Consider the following 20,919-nt stretch of genomic DNA (forward strand, 5'->3'; position numbering starts at 1 on the left):
TCCCAAAACTGGGCGCTCCAGCCATTTCCATCTGATGCAGACATGTACTGGAGGCGAGCTTGATACAGATGATAAGTATCTGTCGATGGATCCGTCCTGGTCAGATCTACTTTACCAGAGAAGGTGCACCTGAAGATCACCTTCCCAAGTGGCAGATGTGTACATAGCACTGTGCACCTGAATGCGGTTTTACAGAAAACACGCCTGACATTTGCAGATTTCCGAGCATGCTAGACATAGGCAGAAGCGCAGCCTGTCCTATCTCCTACACACTGGGAATGAATGTTGGAGGACTCGCACCTCCCAATCATCTGGATGCTGGGTCATTTTGTGTACTCTGAAGTTCGGCAGGTTCTTCTGAAGGTAATCTGCTAGAAGTTCTGCTTTGGCATAGTAGGGGCAGTCTGCCCTTCCTGTGTGGAAAAAGAACGTATTATTTCTTAATTGGAGAGACTATAGTAATTAACACATAACGTAAGTGGAAGTAACAAGTTTATCGTCAACGAGAGGCGCTAATGAGGGAGAGCAGCAGCGATAAATCTACTACATGGCCAGGAGCAGCCAGGCACTGCCCAGAGTGAAGCAGCATTACAAGGTTCGTCACAGCGAGTTTTCCGCGTGGGTGCAATGCATGAGGTGAACACATGGCATCCGCACTGAATCCGGACCCATTCATTTCAATGGGTCTGTGTACATGAGCGTAGGCTTTCATGCATTAATTGTGCATTGCGTGAAAATCGCAGTATGTTCTATATTCTGCGTTTTTCAAGCAGCCCTGGCCCCATAGAAGTGAATGGGGCTGCGTGAAAAACGCATCCGCAAGCAAGTGCAGATGCAATGCATTTTTCACGGATGGTTGCTAAGGCTACTTTCATACTTGCACAGAAAAATACAAATACGTCCCACGGCGCGAATTACCATCCACCAGTCGCCAGGATCAGAATAAGAATCTTTTATTGCAGCGATACAACGCGTTTCGGGGAATCACTCCCCTTCATCAGGTACAAAAAAGGTGCAGCTTTTTTGTACCTGATGAAGGGGAGTGATTCCCCGAAACGCGTTGTATCGCTGCAATAAAAGATTCTTATTCTGATCCTGGCGACTGGTGGATGGTAATTCGTGCCGTGGGACGTATTTGTATTTTTCTGTGCCAATCATCTTCTTGGGGACTCCAGGCATCTCCACTTAGAAGATTCTCTGTGATCCCGTGGCTGCAGACCATCACATTCAGGTGTCCAGACTTACCATACTAACTCTCATAAGCGTTGTGCCTACATTTGCACAACCACAAGGTGAGCCTTGCAAGTTATTTCCTTCATACTTTTTTACTCACAGAATTACCCTATGGTGCGCACATCTGTTTTTTTTACAGTTTTACCCGGCCTGTTATATTGTACTTTCATACTTGCGGCAGAGTGATCTGGCAAGCAGTATGCCAACTGATGGCATTTGTAAAACTGATCAGGATCCTGATCAGTCTTAGGCCTCTTTCACACGACAGTATGTCCATTTCAGTGTTTTGCGGTCCGTTTTTCACGGATCCGTTGTTCCGTTTTTTGCTTCCGTTGTGGTTCCGTTTCCGTTCCGTTGTTCCGTTCCGTTTTTCCGTATGGCAAATACAGTATACAGTAATTTCATATAAAAAATTGGGCTGGGCATAACATTTTCAATAGATGGTTCCGCAAAAAACGGAACGGATACGGAAGACATACGGATGCATTTCCGTATGCATTCCGTTTTTTTGCGGACCCATAGACTTTAATGGAGTCACGGAACGTGATTTGCGGCCAAATATAGGACATGTTCTATCTTTCAACGGAACGGAAAAATGGAAATACGGAAACGGAATGCATACGGAACACATTCCGTTTTTTTTGCGGAACCATTGAAATGAATGGTTCCGTATACGGACCGCAAAAAACGGCCCGCAAAACGGAAAAAAAAAACGGTCGTGTGAAAGAGGCCTTAAAAATGCCTGATCAGTCAGAAAAATGCATTGATATGCCAGATGCCAGATGCCGGAAAAGAAAAACTCTAGTGTGAAAGTACCCTAAGGCCCCTTTCACACGGGCGAGATTTCCACGCGGATGCAATGCGTGAGGTGAACGCATTGCACCCGCACTGAATCCGGACCCATTCATTTCTATGGGGCTGTGCACATGAGTGGTGATTTTCACGCATCACTTGTGCGTTGCGTGAAAATCGCATCATGATCTATTTTGTGCGTTTTTCACGGCCCCATAGAAGTGAATGGGGCTGCGTGAAAATCGCAAGCATCCGCAAGCAAGTGCGGATGCGGTGCGATTTTCACGCACGGTTGCTAGGAGACGCTCGGGATGGGGACCCGATCATTATTATTTTCATAACATGGTTATAAGGGAAAATAATAGCATTCTTAATACAGAATGCATAGTACAATAGGGCTGAAGGGGTTAAAAAAAAATAATTAACTGACCTTAATTCACTTGTTCGTGCAGCCCAGCTTCTCTTCTGTCTTCATCTTTGCTGTGCACAGGAAAAGGACCTGTGGTGACGTCACTGCGCTCATCATGTGGTCCGTCACATGATCCATCGCCATGGTAAAGGATCATGTGACAGACCATGTCATGAGCACAGTGACGTCATCAAAAGGTCCTATTCCTCAAAGAAGAAGACAGAAGAGAAGCTGGGCTGCGGAAAACAAGTGGAGTAAGGTGAGTTAAATTATTTTTTATTTATTGTTTAACCCCTCCAGCGCTATTTTAGGCTGCTTTCACACTAGCGTTCGGGTTTCCGTTCGTGAGCTCCGTTTGAAGGAGCTCACGAGCGGACCCGAACGCAGCCGTCCAGCCCTGATGCAGTCTGAATGGAGGCGGATCCGCTCAGACTGCATCAGTCTGGCGGCGTTCAGCCTCTGCTCCGCTCGCCTCCGCACGGACAGGCGGACAGCTGAACGCTGCTTGCAGCGTTCGGGTGTCCGCCTGGCCGTGCGGAGGCGTGCGGATCCGTCCAGACTTACAATGTAAGTCAATGGGGACGGATCCGTTTGAAGATGCCACAATGTGGCTCAATCTTCAAGCGGATCCGTCCCCCATTGACTTTACATTGAAAGTCTGGACGGATCCGTCCCAGGCTATTTTCACACTTAGCTTTTTTTAGCTAATATAATGCAGACGGATCCGTTCTGAACGGAGCCTCCGTCTGCATTATTATGGGCGGATCCGTTCAGAACGGATCCGCCCGAACGCTAGTGTGAAAGTAGCCTTACTAAGCATTCTGTATTAAGAATGCTATTATTTTCCCTTATAACCATGTTATAAGGGAAAATAATACAATCTACACAACACCTAACCCAAACCCGGGTACCAAACATGCCAATTTTTCTCACGCGTGTGCAAAACGCATTACAATGTTTTGCACTTGCGCTGAAAAATTGCGCATTTTCCCGTGACGCACCCGCATCTTATCCGGGCCAAAAACATGACGCCCATGTGAAAGAGGCCTTAGAGATGTTGTTTGGAAACCTTCCGTTTTTTATCATGCGCATGAAAAATGCATCAAAACACATTGCACCCGCACAGAAAAAACTGAACGCAATCGCAGACAAAACTGACTGAACTTGCTTGCAAAATGGTGCAAGTTTCACTGAACGCACCCTGAACGCATCCGGAGCCAATCTGTCACGCTCGTGTGAAAGGGGCCTAAGGGATTAAAGGGCAGTCTTACAAACTACCGTAATACAGTGAGCTCAGATCAGTCTGCTGTGGCCGTATTGCGGCCCGCAAACGGCAGGTCCGCAGTAAACGGGCCACTGGCTGTGTGCACCCTGGATCACGGATGCGGACCCATTCACTTGAATGGGTCCGCAAACCTGGAGATGCGGTACGGAAGCATGGATCGAAACCCCGCGGAAGCACTACGTAGCGCTTCCGTTGTGTTTCTGCCCGTGCCTCCGCACCCAATTTGCGGTCCGCAGCACGGGCATGGAGCCCTTACGTTCGTGGGCATGAGCCCTTATCTTTATACTCACGCCTGTCTTCCCAAACCAGCCCTATGATGCATCAAGAAGACCTGGAGTCCTCTCCATTATGTGCTTGCGCTCAGGAGTCCTCTCGAAGCATAGCAGATACTAGGAATGGGGGGTGGGGCGTATAAAGATATAGTATAAAGAGAAAACACACACGTGGCGGGGCCTGTTACACTAGGATTTGTAGGCTTGGGATAGACAGACGGCCAGCAGTTCTATGAGCAGGGGACATCTGTCATTGACAGCCTCAGCGGACAAAAACCCTCTGACGGGGCCGATCGGAGCTCAGTGATATCAGGACTGAGGTTGTCAGCAGCATAGAAAAAGATCCATGAAAGTTGTCAGGATATAGCGAGCCCTCCGCTCTGTCTGACAGGGGTGGACAGACTGGACATTATAGTAGCAGGGTATCCTAGGTGGGGGGGGGGGGGGGCACTAACAAGCCACTGTGCCCGGGCCAGGATCTTTACATACAGGGTGAAGGAAAGCCTAGCTACGGCTCTGGTCTCGTGTATGAATACTGTGTGCCACCTACAGCACCGGTGTTTATAGGGTCTTATAATACAAGCTGCCACATGATTGGTTTCTATGAGTAACGCGGTCACTTTACATCATGGAGGTCACATATGACCACAGATGCTTCCTGTAACCAGATGTAATATGTCACCTCCAATGTACCTCCCCATTCACGTGAATGCCCACTAACTCTCTCCAAAACACCCACATTGGGGCACATTGCCCAAGCCCTATGCTGCAAACAGGACGATTGGGAGGTAAGAACCCAATGCCACAGAATAGCGCCCCCCCAGGTACATTCTAATAACTACAAGCAATAATAACTACACACATGATATAACGTACTATGTTCACATCTATAAGCCCCAATAAAGAGGGGTTTCAGAATTGCCCCACCCCTCAGGATAGGTCATCAATATCAGATCAGCAGGGGTCTGACACCCGGCACCACCGGCGATCAGCTGGTTGAAGAGAAGGCCAGGATCCTGTGCAAGCGCTGCCTTCCCTTCACCGTTTACCTGCTCGCCATCGACACCGCCGTGGTGAGCCGGTGTAATTACAAGCCGTCCCATTCACTTCTATTGGAAGACTTGTTCCTATACACTTGAATAGGAAGGATCCGTCCCATAGAAGTGAATGGGACGGCTTGTAATTACACCGATGGCGAGCAATGAAGGGAAGGCTGCGCTTGCACAGGAGCCAGGCCTTCTCTTCATCCAACTTCAACCCTGCACCCCCGCCGATCTCAGGTCATCAATATTAAAATCCTGGAAAAACCCTTTAAGGACTTAGAATTAGATGTCAGAAAATTAGATGTGATAAAAGCTCCTGCCCAGATAGCAAGGATAACTTGCCACAAACTTGCGGCAGTGTTAAATTGTAAGTCTTGTTAACTTGCTGCACACATTCTCTGGCATGTTGTACACTTGCAGAGCACTTGCAGCACAAATTCTAGTTGACACTTTTTCAACTTGCAGCAAATTTGCTTGGCAGGTCTCTAGCAAGAGCATAATAACTTAACGAGAACTTGCAGCAAGTTTGCAAAAGCAAGTTAATCTAGAGACTTGCAAAGCAGACTTGCTGCATATTTGCAACATACTTGTGAAGCTTGGCAAGTCTGCAATAGCTTAGCAAGTCATTTTTAAAATTGCAGCACAATTACTTGCTATCTGGGTGTAGGCGTCATGTTTTTGGTCTATGTAGTACATATATATATATATACACACACAGGTATACAGAGACCAACTACCATCTATCTTCAGTCTTAGGAAGACTTCAGTACTTGTAACTTCAAAGTCGCACCGACCTGCGCCATGCTTTACGTATACAGCACTGTTCAGACAGCGCTGCAGACATAGACGTGCTGCTAAGACGCAGGTCCAGGTCAACTTTAACCCCTTACACATAGAAGTGTTGTTACTATACACTAAGCCAAATGGTCAGCGCCCAGGCAATACCAACAAATATACCCATCAGCAAACGCCTAAGCCTTTACCAGCAAGGACGAACTTTGCCATGACAGCCGCCTTGTGCGCACAGGACAACCCGACTCTGTTGCCAGGCAACGCTAAACAGAGAGCGTGCCCTCCTGGGGGCGTCACCCGCCTGCGCCCGCGTCACCCGCTCCTCAGTAGAAATACCACAAAACTGTTTAGGATTCTCACAGAAAACGGGCCGGTTAATGCAGCATCACACTGCTGTTTGTATATCTGACACTCTTCAGAAAAAAGCAACAAAAAAACGCCAGGTTGTACTTTTGGCTGCTGTGAGACCCCGTAGTGGGGGGGCCGGCCTGACGTGACGTCACACAATGGCGCTGTCCTGGAAGCAGGCATGATCTGTCAGCGGTGAGTCGACTGAAGGTGAGTGCAGGGGGAGAAGTTCTTCACAGAGCTCAGACTGCGGTACCGGGGCGGCATTCACACACAGCGGCTGCCGGAGCTGGTGCTGCCGCTCTAGGGGCACACAGGAAGGCACCTTGTAGTCCTGTCAGACAGAGGCTGCCATTCCTGGTAGTGTGTGCCCCCACAGCCCGCTTATAAAGGTGACAGACTGAGCCTGGGCCACCGTCCTCCTCATTACCGCCCTCCCTGTGCTGGAGCTGGGGATGGGGCGCTTACCAGCCAGCCAGCGGATAGGAGATAGGCGCTGCTTTTAACCCCTTGTCGGCATCCAGCATACATGTACGGCAGATGTTGGGGCTTTAAACACCGCAGCCATAGTTGGTGGGCGACTGCTGATCTGTCTACTAGGAGTCGGACAATCAGATATTGCTGACCTGTCCTGAGGATATCCCTATCGCCCAGACAGCCCCTCTGCTTGTGCTGCTCATATCTCCTGATTGGTAGCAGCTAGAGACAAGCGCCTGGCATTCCTGGCACAACATAAGCAGGACATATAACTGTTATATGGAGTCAGGAATAAACGTGGGTAAAACCTGCTTTACTTTCACTTTCATTCACCGCATCCCGATTCCTACCAGCGATATCCAAACATATGAGCAGCTGAAGCAGCCGTCCCCCCCCTTCATTCTGCAGGAGTAGGGGGGCAGCTGGGAAGCCACAGACTGCAGGAGGAAAGGATATTGAAGTGTCATTATGATTGTAGTGACCACATGATAAAGTGATGTTATTTATACCACACAGTGATCGCCGTGAATACATTCCACAAAATACTTTTAATGCCCCTAAAAATAAATAAATGTTGATCGGGCTGCAGCTATCGATTATTTTAGTAATCAAGTATTCTATTAATTCAACGATTAATCGAGTACTCTAATAAGAAAAAAAAACACAAAAGAACACTTTCCTTTTTACTCATCAGTCCCCCGCTGCCATCAGTCCTCTGTGCCATCATGTCCCCCGCTGCCATCAGTCCTCTGTGCCATCATGTCCCCCGCTGCCATCAGTCCTCTGTGCCATCATGTCCCCCGCTGCCATCAGTCCTCTGTGCCATCATGTCCCCCGCTGCCATCAGTCCTCTGTGCCATCATGTCCCCCGCTGCCATCAGTCCTCTGTGCCATCATGTCCCCCGCTGCCATCAGTCTTCTGTGCCATCATGTCCCCCGCTGCCATCAGTCCTCTGTGCCATCATGTCCCCCCACTGCCATCAGTCCTCTGTGCCATCATGTCCCCCCACTGCCATCAGTCCTCTGTGCCATCATGTCCCCCCACTGCCATCAGTCCTCTGTGCCATCATGTCCCCCCACTGCCATCAGTCCTCTGTGCCATCATGTCCCCCCACTGCCATCAGTCCTCTGTGCCATCATGTCCCCCCACTGCCATCAGTCCTCTGTGCCATATCCCCCTCACCCTGTAATGTTTACCTTTCCTGGCAGGGTGCACGGCTGGCCACAGGAGAAGGACCGCAGTCTTCTTCTTCCCAGGAAGTGCAAGGCTGGGCTTAAAGGAAACCTGTCAGCGGCAAAAACCACCCCAAACCGCCGGCAGTACCTTCAAGTAGCCGGCAGTGTGTTTCTAATGATGATTTTCTTCCTGCAGTCAGATGCGGTAAAAGCAGGAAAAAACCTTCTTTTATCCCCTGAGCGCGCTATTTTCAAGTCACTCTTGAAGTCAAGCGGGCAGCGGCCTACTTGCTTCAAGGCAAGGTAACCACGCCCCCTTCCCTGCCGCTTTGCAGTGACTGACAGACGGCTGTTCGGGTATAAGTGCTGTCAGTCACTGCGAAGTCACTGTATTTTCAAGTTGTTAGGAAGTTTGAGACAAAAAGCAACTTGATTACCTTGTTCAGAAATCTGGAAAGGTCCTATGAATTTTTGACCCAATTTTAGAGATGAAGAACATGTGTTTTCAGATTTCTAGTAGATAGCCAAACCTTATCACCAACTTTAAAGGTGGGAGGAACTTTGCAATGTTTATTAGGAGCTTTCTTATAGTCTTCTTGGGCTTCTTGTAGCATCTCCATTAGTTTCTTTTGGGTTTCTTGCAATTTTGTTAGTCTGTGAGTAACGGCAGGAATAGGTGTACAAAGAGGGAGGTTAGGAATAAATACTGGATGTAAGCCAAAGTTTGCAAAAAATGGACTTTAAGATGTAGCACTATGTTTGGAGTTGTTGTAGGCAAATCCTGCTGTTGGCAAATAGTTTACCCAATCGCCTTGGAGGTAGGAAATAAAACAGCGGAGGAATTGCTCAAAAGTTTGGTTTTTTCCTTCCGTCTGGCCTTTGGACTGAGGATGAGCAGAAGACAAATTCACTGTAACTCCTAAGGCTGTACAGAAGTTCTTCCAAAATCTTGATGAGAATTGAACACCTCTATCTGAAACTACATTGTCAGGAATTCCATCCAACCTAAATATCTCTTAATCATTTATTCTGCAGTTTGTTCTGTAGTAGGAATTCCTCTAATTGGAATGAAAGGGGGCATCTTTGTGAGTTGGTCCACAACAACAAGGATGATTGTCATTTTTTTAGAAGGAGGAAGGTCCACAATAAAAGCCATGGAAATTGATCCCCAAGGTCTGGATGGAACTGGAAGTGGTTGGAGAAGACCTAGAGGAGGAGATCGCGGTGTCTTGTTTCGTGCACATGTTAAACAGGAAGAAACTTATTTTCTAACATCGTTCTTACAATTAGACCACCAAAATGAATGAAGTAGTATGTCGTAAGTTTTCATGACTCCAAGATGCCTTGCAATTTTAGAATCTTGAACCAATTTGAGGACTTTGTAAGGGTGGTTGAGGAAAGAGTCATTCTGGTATCCCTCTCTGAACATGGTTAAAAGTTCTTTAGAGTCCAGTATTCCCATAAAATGTTTGGAAGATAAAATAGTAGACTCTGTTTTAGACCCCTCCTGTGGTTCAGCAAGATTCCTGGACAAGGCATCACCCTTGCCATTTCTTGAACCTGGCCGTTAAGAAATGATTAAATTAAATCTAGAGAAAAACAAGGCCCATCTTGCTTGTCTTGCAGACAGTCTCTTAGTTGTACGGATGAACGCAACATTTTTGTGGTCAGTAAGGATAGTCACTGGGTGATTAGCTCCTTCCAAAATATGTCTCCATTCAGAGTTCTTTGTTTCCTATTTCATAATTTATTTCTGCCGATGACATGGTATGAGAAAGAAAAGCACGTGGATGGAATTGCATCTTGTCTCCAACTCGTTGAGACAGGACCGCTCCCACAGCAGAGTCTGAGGCATCTACTTCAACCACAAAAGGAAATTCAGGATTTCATTGGACCAGTATGGGCGCAGAAGTAAAGAGAGTTTTTAGCTGGTCAAAAGCAACTTGTGCCTCTGGAGACCATGAAAATGCTTGTTTTTTCTTTGTGAGTAAAGTGATTGGTAAGATGATTTTAGAAAAGTCTTTTATGAATCTCCTGTAGAAATTTGCAAACCCTATAAATCGATGAACATCTTTAAGATTTCTTGGAGTGGGCCAATCTATTACAGCTTTGATTTTACTAGAGCCATACTCAGACCTTCTGGGGAGATGATATATCCAAGAAATTGGATTTTTGTTTGTTCAAATTTGCATTTTTCCGGTTTGATATAAAGATTATTTTCCAGTAGATGTTCCAAGACTAACTGAAAATGTCTGAGATGTTCCTCCAAGGTGTCTGAAAATATAAGAATGTCATCAAGGTACACAACAACAAATTGGTCTAAGAAGTCTCGAAACACATCATTAACAAAATGTTAAAATGTTGCAGGAGCATTAGCGAGGCCGAATGGCATAACCAGATATTCAAAATGTCCGTATCTAGTTCATAAGGCGGTCTTCCACTCATCCCCTGGACAAGTGCGTATGAGATTATAGGCCCCTCTTAAATCAAGTTTTGTAAAAAATATTAGCAGACCGGAGTCTTTCCAGCAACTCGGGAATTAGGGGAAGAGCATAACAATTTTTAATAGTTATCTTATTTAGTTCTCTGTAGTCAATGCATGGTCTCAAGGTTGAGTCTTTCTTTTTTTTTTTTTTTCTACAAAGAACAAAGGTGCCCTACTTGGGGATGAAGAAGGTCGAATGAAGCCTTTCTTTAAATTTTCATCTAAGTATTCTCTGAGCACTTTTAATTGTGGTTCAGAGAGATTGTAAATTCTACCAAAATGAATAGTAGCTCCAGGAAGCAACTCAATGGGACAATCGTAGGGACGATGAGGAGGTAGTTGATCAGCTTTTTTTTCTGTAGACCTCATTAAGGCTGCTTTCACACTAGCGTTCGCTGGTCCGCTCGTGAGCTCCGTTTGAAGGAGCTCACGAGCGGACCCGAACGCAGCCGTCCAGCCCTGATGCAGTCTGAATGGAGGCGGATCCGCTCAGACTGCATCAGTCTGGCGGCGTTCAGCCTCCGCTCCGCTCGCCTCCGCACGGACAGGCGGACAGCTGAACGCTGCTTGCAGCGTTCGGGTGTCCGCCTGGCCGTGCGGATCCGTGCGGATCCGTCCAGACTTTCAATGTAAGTCAATGGGGACGGATCCGTTTGAAGATGCCACAATGTGGCTCAATCTTCAAGCGGATCCGTCCCCCATTGACTTTACATTGAAAGTATGGACGGATCCGTACTAGGCTATTTTCACACTTAGCTGTTCTATGCTAAAAATAATGCAGACGGATCCGTTCTGAACGGAGCCTCCGTCTGCATTATTATGAGCGGATCCGTTCAGAACGGATCCGCCCGAACGCTAGTGTGAAAGTAGCCTAAACTGTTGATACTGAGGTGGCAATTTGTCATAACTAATGAGGAATTTCGGAAACTTTTTAAATTTTGTTTTTGGATGGATAAACTTATATGACAATTGTCCTTGCAATATTCAGAAGGAAATGTAACCGTCCTTGATTCCCAGTTGATAGAAGGATTATGGATAGCAAACCACGGAATTCCTAAAATAATCAGAAACTTGGGAGAAGAAATCAAATGAAAACTTATACAGGGAGTGCCGAATTATTAGGCAAGTTGTATTTTTGAGCATTCATTTTATTATTGAACAACAACCATGTTCTCAATGAACCCAAAAAACTCATTAATATCAAAGCTGAATATTTTTGGAAGTAGTTTTTAGTTTATTTTTAGTTTTAACTATTTTAGGGGGATATCTGTGTGTGCAGGTGACTATTACTGTACATAATTATTAGGCAACTTAACAAAAAACAAATATATACCCATTTCAATTATTTATTTTTACCAGTGAAACCAATATAACATCTCAACATTCACAAATATACATTTCTGACATTCAAAAACAAATCAGTGACCAGTATAGCCACCTTTCTTTGCAAGGACACTCAAAAGCCTGCCATCCATGGATTCTGTCAGTGTTTTGATCTGTTCACCATCAACATTGCATGCGGCAGCAACCACAGCCTCCCAGACACTGTTCAGAGAGGTGTACTGTTTTCCCTCCTTGTAAATCTCACATTTGATGATGGACCACAGGTTCTCAATGGGGTTCAGATCAGGTGAACAAGGAGGCCATGTCATTAGATTTTCTTCTTTTATGCCCTTTCTTGCCAGCCACGCTGTGGAGTACTTGGACGCGTGTGATGGAGCATTGTCCTGCATGAAAATCATGTTTTTCTTGAAGGATGCAGACTTCTTCTTGTACCACTGCTTAAAGAAGGTGTATTCCAGAAACTGCCCGAAAAGGCCCCACAAGCTCATCTTTGATGATACCAGCCCAAACCAGTACTCCACCTCCACCTTGCTGGCGTCTGAGTCAGACTGGAGCTCTCTGCCCTTTACTAATCCAGCCACGGGCCCATCCATCTGGCCCATCAAGACTCACTCTCATTTCATCAGTCCATAAAACCTTAGAAAAATCAGTCTTGAGATATTTCTTGGCCCAGTCTTGACGTTTCAGCTTGTGTGTCTTGTTCAGTGGTGGTCGTCTTTCAGCCTTTCTTACCTTGGCCATGTCTCTGAGTATTGCACACCTTGTGCTTTTGGGCACTCCAGTGATGCTGCAGCTCTGAAATATGGCCAAACTGGTGGCAAGTGGCATCTTGGCAGCTGCACGCTTGACTTTTCTCAGTTCATGGGCAGTTATTTTGCGCCTTGGTTTTTCCACACGCTTCTTGCGACCCTGTTGACTATTTTGAATGAAACGCTTGATTGTTCGATGATCACGCTTCAGAAGCTTTGCAATTTTAAGAGTGCTGCATCCCTCTGCAAGATATCTCACTATTTTTGACTTTTCTGAGCCTGTCAAGTCCTTCTTTTGACCCATTTTGCCAAAGGAAAGGAAGTTGCCTAATAATTATGCACACCTGATATAGGGTGTTGATGTCATTAGACCACACCCCTTCTCATTACAGAGATGCACATCACCTAATATGCTTAATTGGTAGTAGGCTTTCGAGCCTATACAGCTTGGAGTAAGACAACATGCATAAAGAGGATGATGTGGTCAAAATACTAATTTGCCTAATAATTCTGCACTCCCTGTAGTTTCATGATGATCAGGTTCAATACAGATTCCAAGTTCAATTGTCCAGATGATAAAGGTGATCCATCAACAGTTTCTATATCAATTGGCACGGATTTTGTTCTACGCGCAATGTTATTATCAAGCGCAAATTGCAAGTCCATGAAATTGCCCCCTGCCCCAGAATCTAACATGGCAGAGCATTGCATTTTATGGTTCCCAATTATGACCTGTATCGGAATTACAAAATGAGAAGATGATGAATGCATTTTGTTTTTGTCTTGGTTTACAGATGAGGTGGTCTGCATAACTGGATATGGTAGTCAGAAAGTTCAAGATTGCTATCTGCCCTGGCACTAGTGCAGGCTATAGACCTTTTGAAACCTGTTGGGACAGTTAATGGCATAATGTCCTGAGCCCCCACAACAGAGGCACAGATTTTCTGGACAGCGCCTCTTTTTCTCCTCCTCACTAACAGGTTTTCGGATGACATCAATCTGCATAGGTTCTGGTAAGGATTCAGTCTTTTGCTGTGTTCAATGCTGAGCGACTGAAGGAGTAGGCAGGTTTGTTTCCAAATATCCGCAGTTTCTCTTTTCTACGTTCAGTAAGTCCCTGATCAATTCGGATGCACAGTTGAATAAAATCCTCCAAATTATTGGGGCCTCAACTCTGGCAAGTTCATCCTTTACTAGCTCTGATAATCCTCGTCAAAATTGACTCCTTTGGGCTGCTAGATTCCATGTGGTGTCAGCTACCCAACGACGAAATTCCGCTGTGTATTCAGCAATTGAGCGACGTCCTTGTCGAAGATTATGATTTTTGGTCTCAGCTGTGGCACAACGATTAGGGTAATCAAAAACTTGTTTCATAGCAGTGATAACGTTATCTAAATCATTGAGGAGGGCACAGTTCTTTTCCACATAAGGGGAGGCCCATGCAAGAGCTTCATCTGCCAGAAGATTGATGATAAATAGCACTTTTGTCCTGTCACTAGTAGAAGGAGCTGGTTGCATTTAAAAGTATATGCGGCATTGATAAACCCCTTCCTGACCGCAAGCCGTCTATATACATGATAGCTGCACATACCCTGTGCAGCTACCACGTGTATAGACGTCGGGCAGTTATTTAATTTGGATTAATGCTTCTTCCCCTGCCCTGCTGCTCAGGGACAGCATACAGTCTAGTAATGCTGGCAAGGGACCAATCAGAGTGGTCGCTTGCCGGCAATCGATCTGATTGGTTAGTCTGTGCAGACTAACCAATCGGATCGCAGCAGTGTTAACATGCTGGTTTGAGGCTCTGATCTGCACTCTGCAGATCAGAGCCTGAAATCAGGCAATGTGTAATGAAGCCCCCGATCTTTGCCCCCTTCCTGTGCGCCTCCAACCCCCCCCACCCCTCCTGTGAGCCCTGCCTCCGATGCGATCCCCCCCCCCCCATCCATGTATTGTAGCCCTCATGCGGTCCCCCCATGCATGCATTAGACCCCAAAATGTGCCTCCTGCCCCCCTAAGCAGTTCCCCTGCTTTATTTGATGTCGGTTGCTCCATTCCTGAGCCGCCGACATCAGCAGCGAGTGTCAACCATCGGGGCTGCCGTGCTGTGATGGCAGCACCCGATGGTTGCCATGGCAACCGGCGCTTTGCAAAAGCGCCCAGTGTTGCCATCTACAGGACATTTGATAGTATTGTGCTTTGCAATGCAAAAGCATTGAAAAGTATAGTACAGCCATCAGCCCCACTGGATCTTCAAGATCCAAGTGGGACTTGATAAAAAAAAGTGAAAATAATAAAAGTAAAAATGTAATTTCAAAAAATAAATTGCCTTTAACTATAAAAAAGGAAAAAGGAAAAAAAAAATACACATATTAGGTATCACCGCGTCCGTAACGACAGTCTTTATAAATATATCACATGATCGACCCCGTACGATAAACACCATAAAAAATAAAAAAGCCATTTTTGTCACCTTACACCACAAAAAGTGCAACACCGAGCGATCAAAAAGGCGTATGTCCCACAAAATGGTACCAATAAAACAGTCACCTCACCCCGCAAAAAATTAGACCCTACATAAGAAAATCGCTCAAAAAATTAAAAAAATATAGCTCTCAGAACACAGAGACACTAAAACATCAATTTTTTTATTTCAAATATGCCTTTATTGTGTTAAAGTGAAAAAATAAATACAAATACAGTGTACATATTGGGTATTGGCGCGTCCGTAACAACATGCTCGATAAAAATATCACATGACCTAACCCCTCAGGTGAACGCCGTAAAAAATAAAAACAGTGCCAAAAAGCAATTTTTTTCACCTTACGAGTGATCAAAAAGGCATATGCCCCCCAAAAATAGTACCAATAAATCTGGCACCTTATCCCCTAGTTTCCAAAATAGGGTCACTTTTTGGGAGTTTCTACTGTAAGGGTGCATCAGGGGGCTTTAAATGGGACATGGCATCTAAAAATCTGCCTTCCAAAAACCATATGGCGCTCCTTACAGTAGTTTACGGCCACATATGGGGTGTTTCTGCAAACTACAGAATCGGGGCAATAAATATAGCATTTTATTTGGCTGTTAACCCTTGCTTTGTTATTGGAAAAAAAATGATTAAAATTTGCCCAAAAATCTAAATTCTGAAATGTTATCACCATTTGCCATTAACTCTTGTGGAACACCTAAAGAGTTAACAACGTTTGTAAAATCATTTTGAATACCTTGAGGGGTGTAGTTTCTAGAATGGGGTCATTTTTGGGTGGTTTCTAATATATTATGTAAGCCTCACAAAGTGACTTCAGACCTGAACTGGTCCCTAAAAAGTGGGTTTTTGAAAAGGTCTGAAAAATTTCAAGATTTGCTTCTAAACTTCTAAGCCTTCTAACATCCCCCAAAAATAAAATATCATTCCCAAATTGATCCAAACATGAAGTAGACATATGGAGAATGTAAAGTAATAACTATTTTTGTAGGTATTACTATGTATTATAGAAAAAAAGAAATTGAAACTTGGAAATTTGCAATTTTTTACAAATTTTTGGTATATTTGGTATTTTTTTTTATAAATAAAAATGAATTTTTTTGACTTAATTTTACCAGTGTCATGAAGTACAATATGTGATGAAAAAATAATCTCAGAATGGCCTGGATAAGTCAAAGTGTTTTAAAGTTATCACCACTTAAAGTGACACTGGTCAGATTTGCAAAAAATGGCCTGGTCCTTAAGGTGAAATAAGGCTATCTCCCTAAAGGTATTCTGTCACCTCGTTTTACCCTATAGAGATGCGGACATGCACGGCTAGATCTCCGCTAGCATGTCCGCAATATACCTGTCCCATATGTCTGTGTGGTTCTATTGAGTGTAAAAAAATTATATATATGTAAATCAGCCTGGTAAGGAGCCCAAGGGGCTGTACTAACCGTTCTGGAGCCCAGCCAAGCCCCCTTGTGAAGGAGCCCAGCACCGCCTGTATCCAGGAATCTCCTCCTTGCTCACAACGTCCGATCGCCTCATTGGCCGAAGAGGATGCCAGTAAGAAGCCTGGTTTTTCAACCTTTGATGGGTGATCTCACTTGATCACAGCATCTAAAGGCTTTAATGACCGCGATTGGCATTATTGCCGGTCGCCGTAATTAGCTGCGGGTCTCTGCTGTTTGAAAGCAGGAGCCATGTTTGCCCATGTACAGACATTTTTGTACATGGCAATACCTGATATTGATTTTTTTATTTATTATTGTTTATATATATTTTATATGTAAATTTGAGAAATGAACTTTTAATTATTATTATATATTTTTTTACTTAATAACTTTTACCCCCCCCCCCCCCCCCCAAAGGGGCTACAACCTGGGATCCCTTGTCTCATTCACCATAGTAGAGATCTATTATGGTAAATGTGATTCTGCTGCTTTGCCTGCTGAGCGGGGCCTTGTGCAGCTTACCATGGCAGGCCTGGGAACCTCCAACAGGGCACAGACTGTGATGGTAACGAATTGGAGCCCTGCGGTTTCACTGCGAGGGCTCTGATAGGAAAGCAGAGGGAGTGGCATCCTCTCTCTAACCTCACAAATGCTGCAGTGGCTGTTGAACACGGCATCTGAGGGGTAAAATGACCAGTTTTGGCATCATTGCCAATTCTGGTCATTGTGACCGGGTGGGCAGTAGTCATGTATGGCGTGGGCTCATCACAGCAGCCTGATCCATAGAATTCCCTGCGCATTATGCTGTAAAAATCTATGGCTTTATGGGTTAAGGTGTTAAGGCCTTTTCAGGCCTGCTTATTGAAGGGTTGTTGTATATTAATATATGATACACCACACCCCCGCCAATCAGCTGTTCTAAAAAAGCTCAGACAGTGGAACTATAGGTCTTTGTCCTTTGTGTAGTGGACAGAGCAGGTTACTGCAGCGCTGCTCCCTTTCCCTTCTGTGGGAGCAGCGCTGCAGTAACCCTCTCTATCCACTACACAGTAGCTGGAGCTGTGCAGTTCTGAGACCTACTGGCAGCACCAGAGCTACTCCAGAACAGCTGATCAGCGGGGTGTCAGAACCGCAACGACAAGGGCCCCGCTATAATGGCTAAAGCTGAGAGCGTATTCAGCGACAGAACAAGTCCCTAGAAATCAGTGTCGGCCTAGTCTTTTCTCTTGACAGCTTGTAATGCTCTAGGGATCGACCGATATTGATTTATTTTTTTTTATTTATTTTTTTAGAGCTGATACCAATAATCTGATCTTTCAGGCCAATAATTTATACCAATATTTTATATATCATAATATACAGTACAGACCAAAAGTTTGGACACACCTTCTCATTCAAAGAGTTTTCTTTATTTTCATGACTATGAAAATTGTAGATTCACACTGAAGGCATAAAAACTATGAATTAACACATGTGGAATTATATACATAACAAAAAAGTGTGAAACAACTGAAAATATGTCATATTCTAAGTTCTTCAAAGTAGCCACCTTTTGCTTTGGTTACTGCTTTGCACACTCTTGGCATTCTCTTGATGAGCTTCAAGAGGTAGTCACCTGAAATGGTTTTCACTTCATAGGTGTGTCCTGTCAGGTTTAATAAGTCGGATTTCTTGCCTTATAAATGGGGTTGGGACCATCAGTTGTGTTGTGGAGAAGTCAGGTGGCTACACAGCTGATAGTCCTACTGAATAGACTGTTAGAATTTGTATTATGGTAAAAAAAAAGCAGCTAAGTAAAGAAAAACGAGTGGCCATCATTACTTTAAGAAATGAAGGTCAGTCAGTCTGAAAAATTGGGAAAACTGTCCCCAAGTGCAGTCACAAAAACCATCAAGTGCTACAAAGAAACTGTCTCACATGCGGACCACCCCAGGAAAGGAAGACCAAGAGTCACCTCTGCTGCGGAGGATAAGTTCATCCGAGTCACCAGCCTCAGAAATCGCAGGTTAACAGCAGCTCAGATTAGAGACCAGGTCAATGCCGTGCAGAGTTCTAGCAGCAGACACATCTCTAGAACAACTGTTAAGAGGAGACTGTGTGAATCAGGCCTTCATGGTAGAATATCTGCTAGGAAACCACTGCTAAGGACAGGCAACAAGCAGAAGAGACTTGCTTGGGCTAAAGAACACAAGGAATGGACATTAGACCAGTGGAAATCTGTGCTTTGGTCTGATGAGTCCAAATTTGAGATCTTTGGTTCCAACCACCGTGTCTTTGTGCGACACAGAAAAGGTGAACGGATGGACTCTATTTGCTTGGTTCCCACCGTGAAGCATGGAGGAGGAGGTGTGATGGTGTGGGGGTGCTTTGCTGGTGACACTGTTGGGGATTTATTCAAAGTTGAAGGCATACTGAACCAGCATGGCTACCACAGCATCTTGCAGCGGCATGCTATTCCATCCGGTTTGCGTTTAGTTGGACCATCATTTATTTTTCAACAGGACAATGACCCCAAACACACCTCCAGTCTGTGTAAGGGCTATTTGACCATGAAGGAGAGTGATGGGGTGCTGCGCCAGATGACCTGGCCTCCACAGTCACCGGACCTGAACCCAATGGAGATGGTTTGCGGTGAGCTGGACCGCAGAGTGAAGGCAAAAGGGCCAACAAGTGCTAAGCATCTCTGGGAACTCCTTCAAGACTGTTGGAAGACCATTTCAGGTGACTACCTCTTGAAGCTCATCAAGAGAATGCCAAAAGTGTGCAAAGCAGTAATCAAAGTAAAAGGTGGCTACTTTGAAGAACCTAGAATATGACATATTTTCTGTTGTTTCACACTTGTTTGTTATGTATATAACTCCACATGTGTTAATTCATAGTTTTGATGCCTTCAGTGTGAATCTACAATTTTCATAGTCATGAAAATAAAGAAAACTCTTTGAATGAGAAGGTGTGTCCAAACTTTTGGTCTGTACTGTATATTATTAGTTGGCAGTCACTGAGGTGGTGGAAATTTGCATTTGGCACTAGTATATTATAAATGTAAATTATAAATTAATGAAGCCCTTAGTTGGTAGTAATTTATCATTTACATTTACAATATGCTAGTGCCAAATGCCAATTTCCACACCATCCCCCCCCCCCTCCTCACTGACTTTATTAACCCCTATCAGACCTCAGATCAGCCCTTTATTAACCCCTATCCGACCTGTGGGCCGCAGCAAAGAAGACCAGGGAGGGTGAATATCGGAAGCGCTTGCTGCATTTCTTTCCCACTCCTGTCACACGATGCATAGTATTCGCTTTATACACATTATCGTTATATCGGCAAGGTTAAATGCCGATACCGATAATGTACAAAATCCTGAATATCGGACGATAATATCGGTACTTACGATAATCGGTCGATCCCTATAATGCTCCATCTTTTCTGCAGTGACGAGGGATTTTTATTACTGCCCCATGACAAATAAGAGCTGTCTGTGGCAGCTGGAGGCTGAGGACATAATGTATTATGTATATACTGTATAGATGACTAAACACCCTTTAACTGCTGTGTTCATTTTTACAGCCAGCACTGAGAGGGGCAAGAATCGTGTTGAAGAACATTACTGGATTTAAAGGATTGACAAGATGCATAACCTGCCTCTCCCCTACTTACTCCGCACAGTACGCCTACTGCGGTCATGTCATTGTTTATTAGGAGTGAGAATACCTTCTCTTCTGAGGAACTATAGTTCAAGGTCTGGACTTTTGTTATTTCCTGAGATCAAATCTTGGACTCCTGCATCCATTCCCATCAGGTTCTTAAATCAAGAGATTTCAGTAAGTGCAGAAGCAAACAATCCATTGTCTGTACACAGCACTTCTAGCAGCTTGGATCAGGACCGTGATGTCAGTGACGAGTATAGCCTGAAATCAGATCTAGATGATAGCCTGGAGGGAGAGAAGGCCAGGGTCCAGTCTATCAGCATGGAACCAAAGAAGTTATCTTGTGTAGAGGTGTTGGAAGCCTTCTCCAGTGACTCACACAGTCAGCATGATCTGTATTGCTGTATAATGGACCTATGGAGAAGCTTAACGAATGATAAGAAAATGAAACTTTCTGACAAGCAACTTATTTCTGAGCACCCACATTTTTATAACTTATGCTATGACGTGATGAAGTTAGCCCCCTCTATGTCAAACAAGTTCCTGGTTTGCAGTCTCTATGTCTTTGTGAGTCTAAAGGTGAATCAGAAGACAAGGCTCATTCAGACTCTTCTAAATATTTGCCAGGTAAGGACGACAGATCCTTAAAGGGAGCCTGTCAGAAGTTTTGCTCATTGTAAACTGCTGACAGCACTATATAAGGTCTATGGAGAGCAGTACAAACATACCTTTTGTGGAGCTTTTGTTATCAGGATTAGTGTGAATACAAACTTTTACTCTGCCAGATTGGGCAGGCTTCACAGTGAAGTACTCCATGCATTTAGCTGCCTCACAGCCTCTCCTCTTTGCCCTAAGTGACAGCTTTATTTGCCTCCAGGTTGGATGCGGAGCTGTCAGATCAAAGGGAAAGGGCTGCGAAGCAGCTTAATACATGAAGGA

The 20,919-nt window shown here is 44.8% G+C and overlaps 2 protein-coding genes across 3 annotated transcripts in view; one reads left to right on the forward strand and one right to left on the reverse strand.

The window, feature by feature from the left end:
- MDH1B (malate dehydrogenase 1B) overlaps window positions 1-6,166 on the reverse strand; it is a 61,869-nt gene extending 55,703 nt beyond the window's left edge. The window contains exons 1-2 of the mRNA XM_044304430.1: window positions 6,018-6,166; window positions 301-413 (exon numbers count right to left, since the gene is read on the reverse strand). Of these exons, the coding sequence (XP_044160365.1) occupies window positions 301-413; window positions 6,018-6,039 (135 nt within the window). The 5' untranslated portion in view covers window positions 6,040-6,166. The remainder of the gene's footprint in view (window positions 1-300; window positions 414-6,017) is intronic.
- Window positions 6,167-6,222: 56 nt separating this feature from the next.
- The window catches only part of FASTKD2 (FAST kinase domains 2), an 80,629-nt gene continuing 65,932 nt past the window's right edge, over window positions 6,223-20,919 (forward strand). Inside the window, exons 1-3 of one of the 2 annotated variants that reach the window (XM_044303938.1) lie at window positions 6,223-6,384; window positions 13,200-13,418; window positions 19,901-20,607. In XM_044303938.1, coding sequence (XP_044159873.1) covers window positions 19,963-20,607 — 645 coding nt within the window. In that variant the 5' untranslated portion in view covers window positions 6,223-6,384; window positions 13,200-13,418; window positions 19,901-19,962. The remainder of the gene's footprint in view (window positions 6,385-13,199; window positions 13,419-19,900; window positions 20,608-20,919) is intronic. The other variant, XM_044303937.1, reaches the window with a different exon arrangement.

This window comes from Bufo gargarizans, chromosome 8, assembly GCF_014858855.1.
Source record: "Bufo gargarizans isolate SCDJY-AF-19 chromosome 8, ASM1485885v1, whole genome shotgun sequence".
Taxonomy (NCBI): Eukaryota; Metazoa; Chordata; class Amphibia; order Anura; family Bufonidae; genus Bufo; species Bufo gargarizans.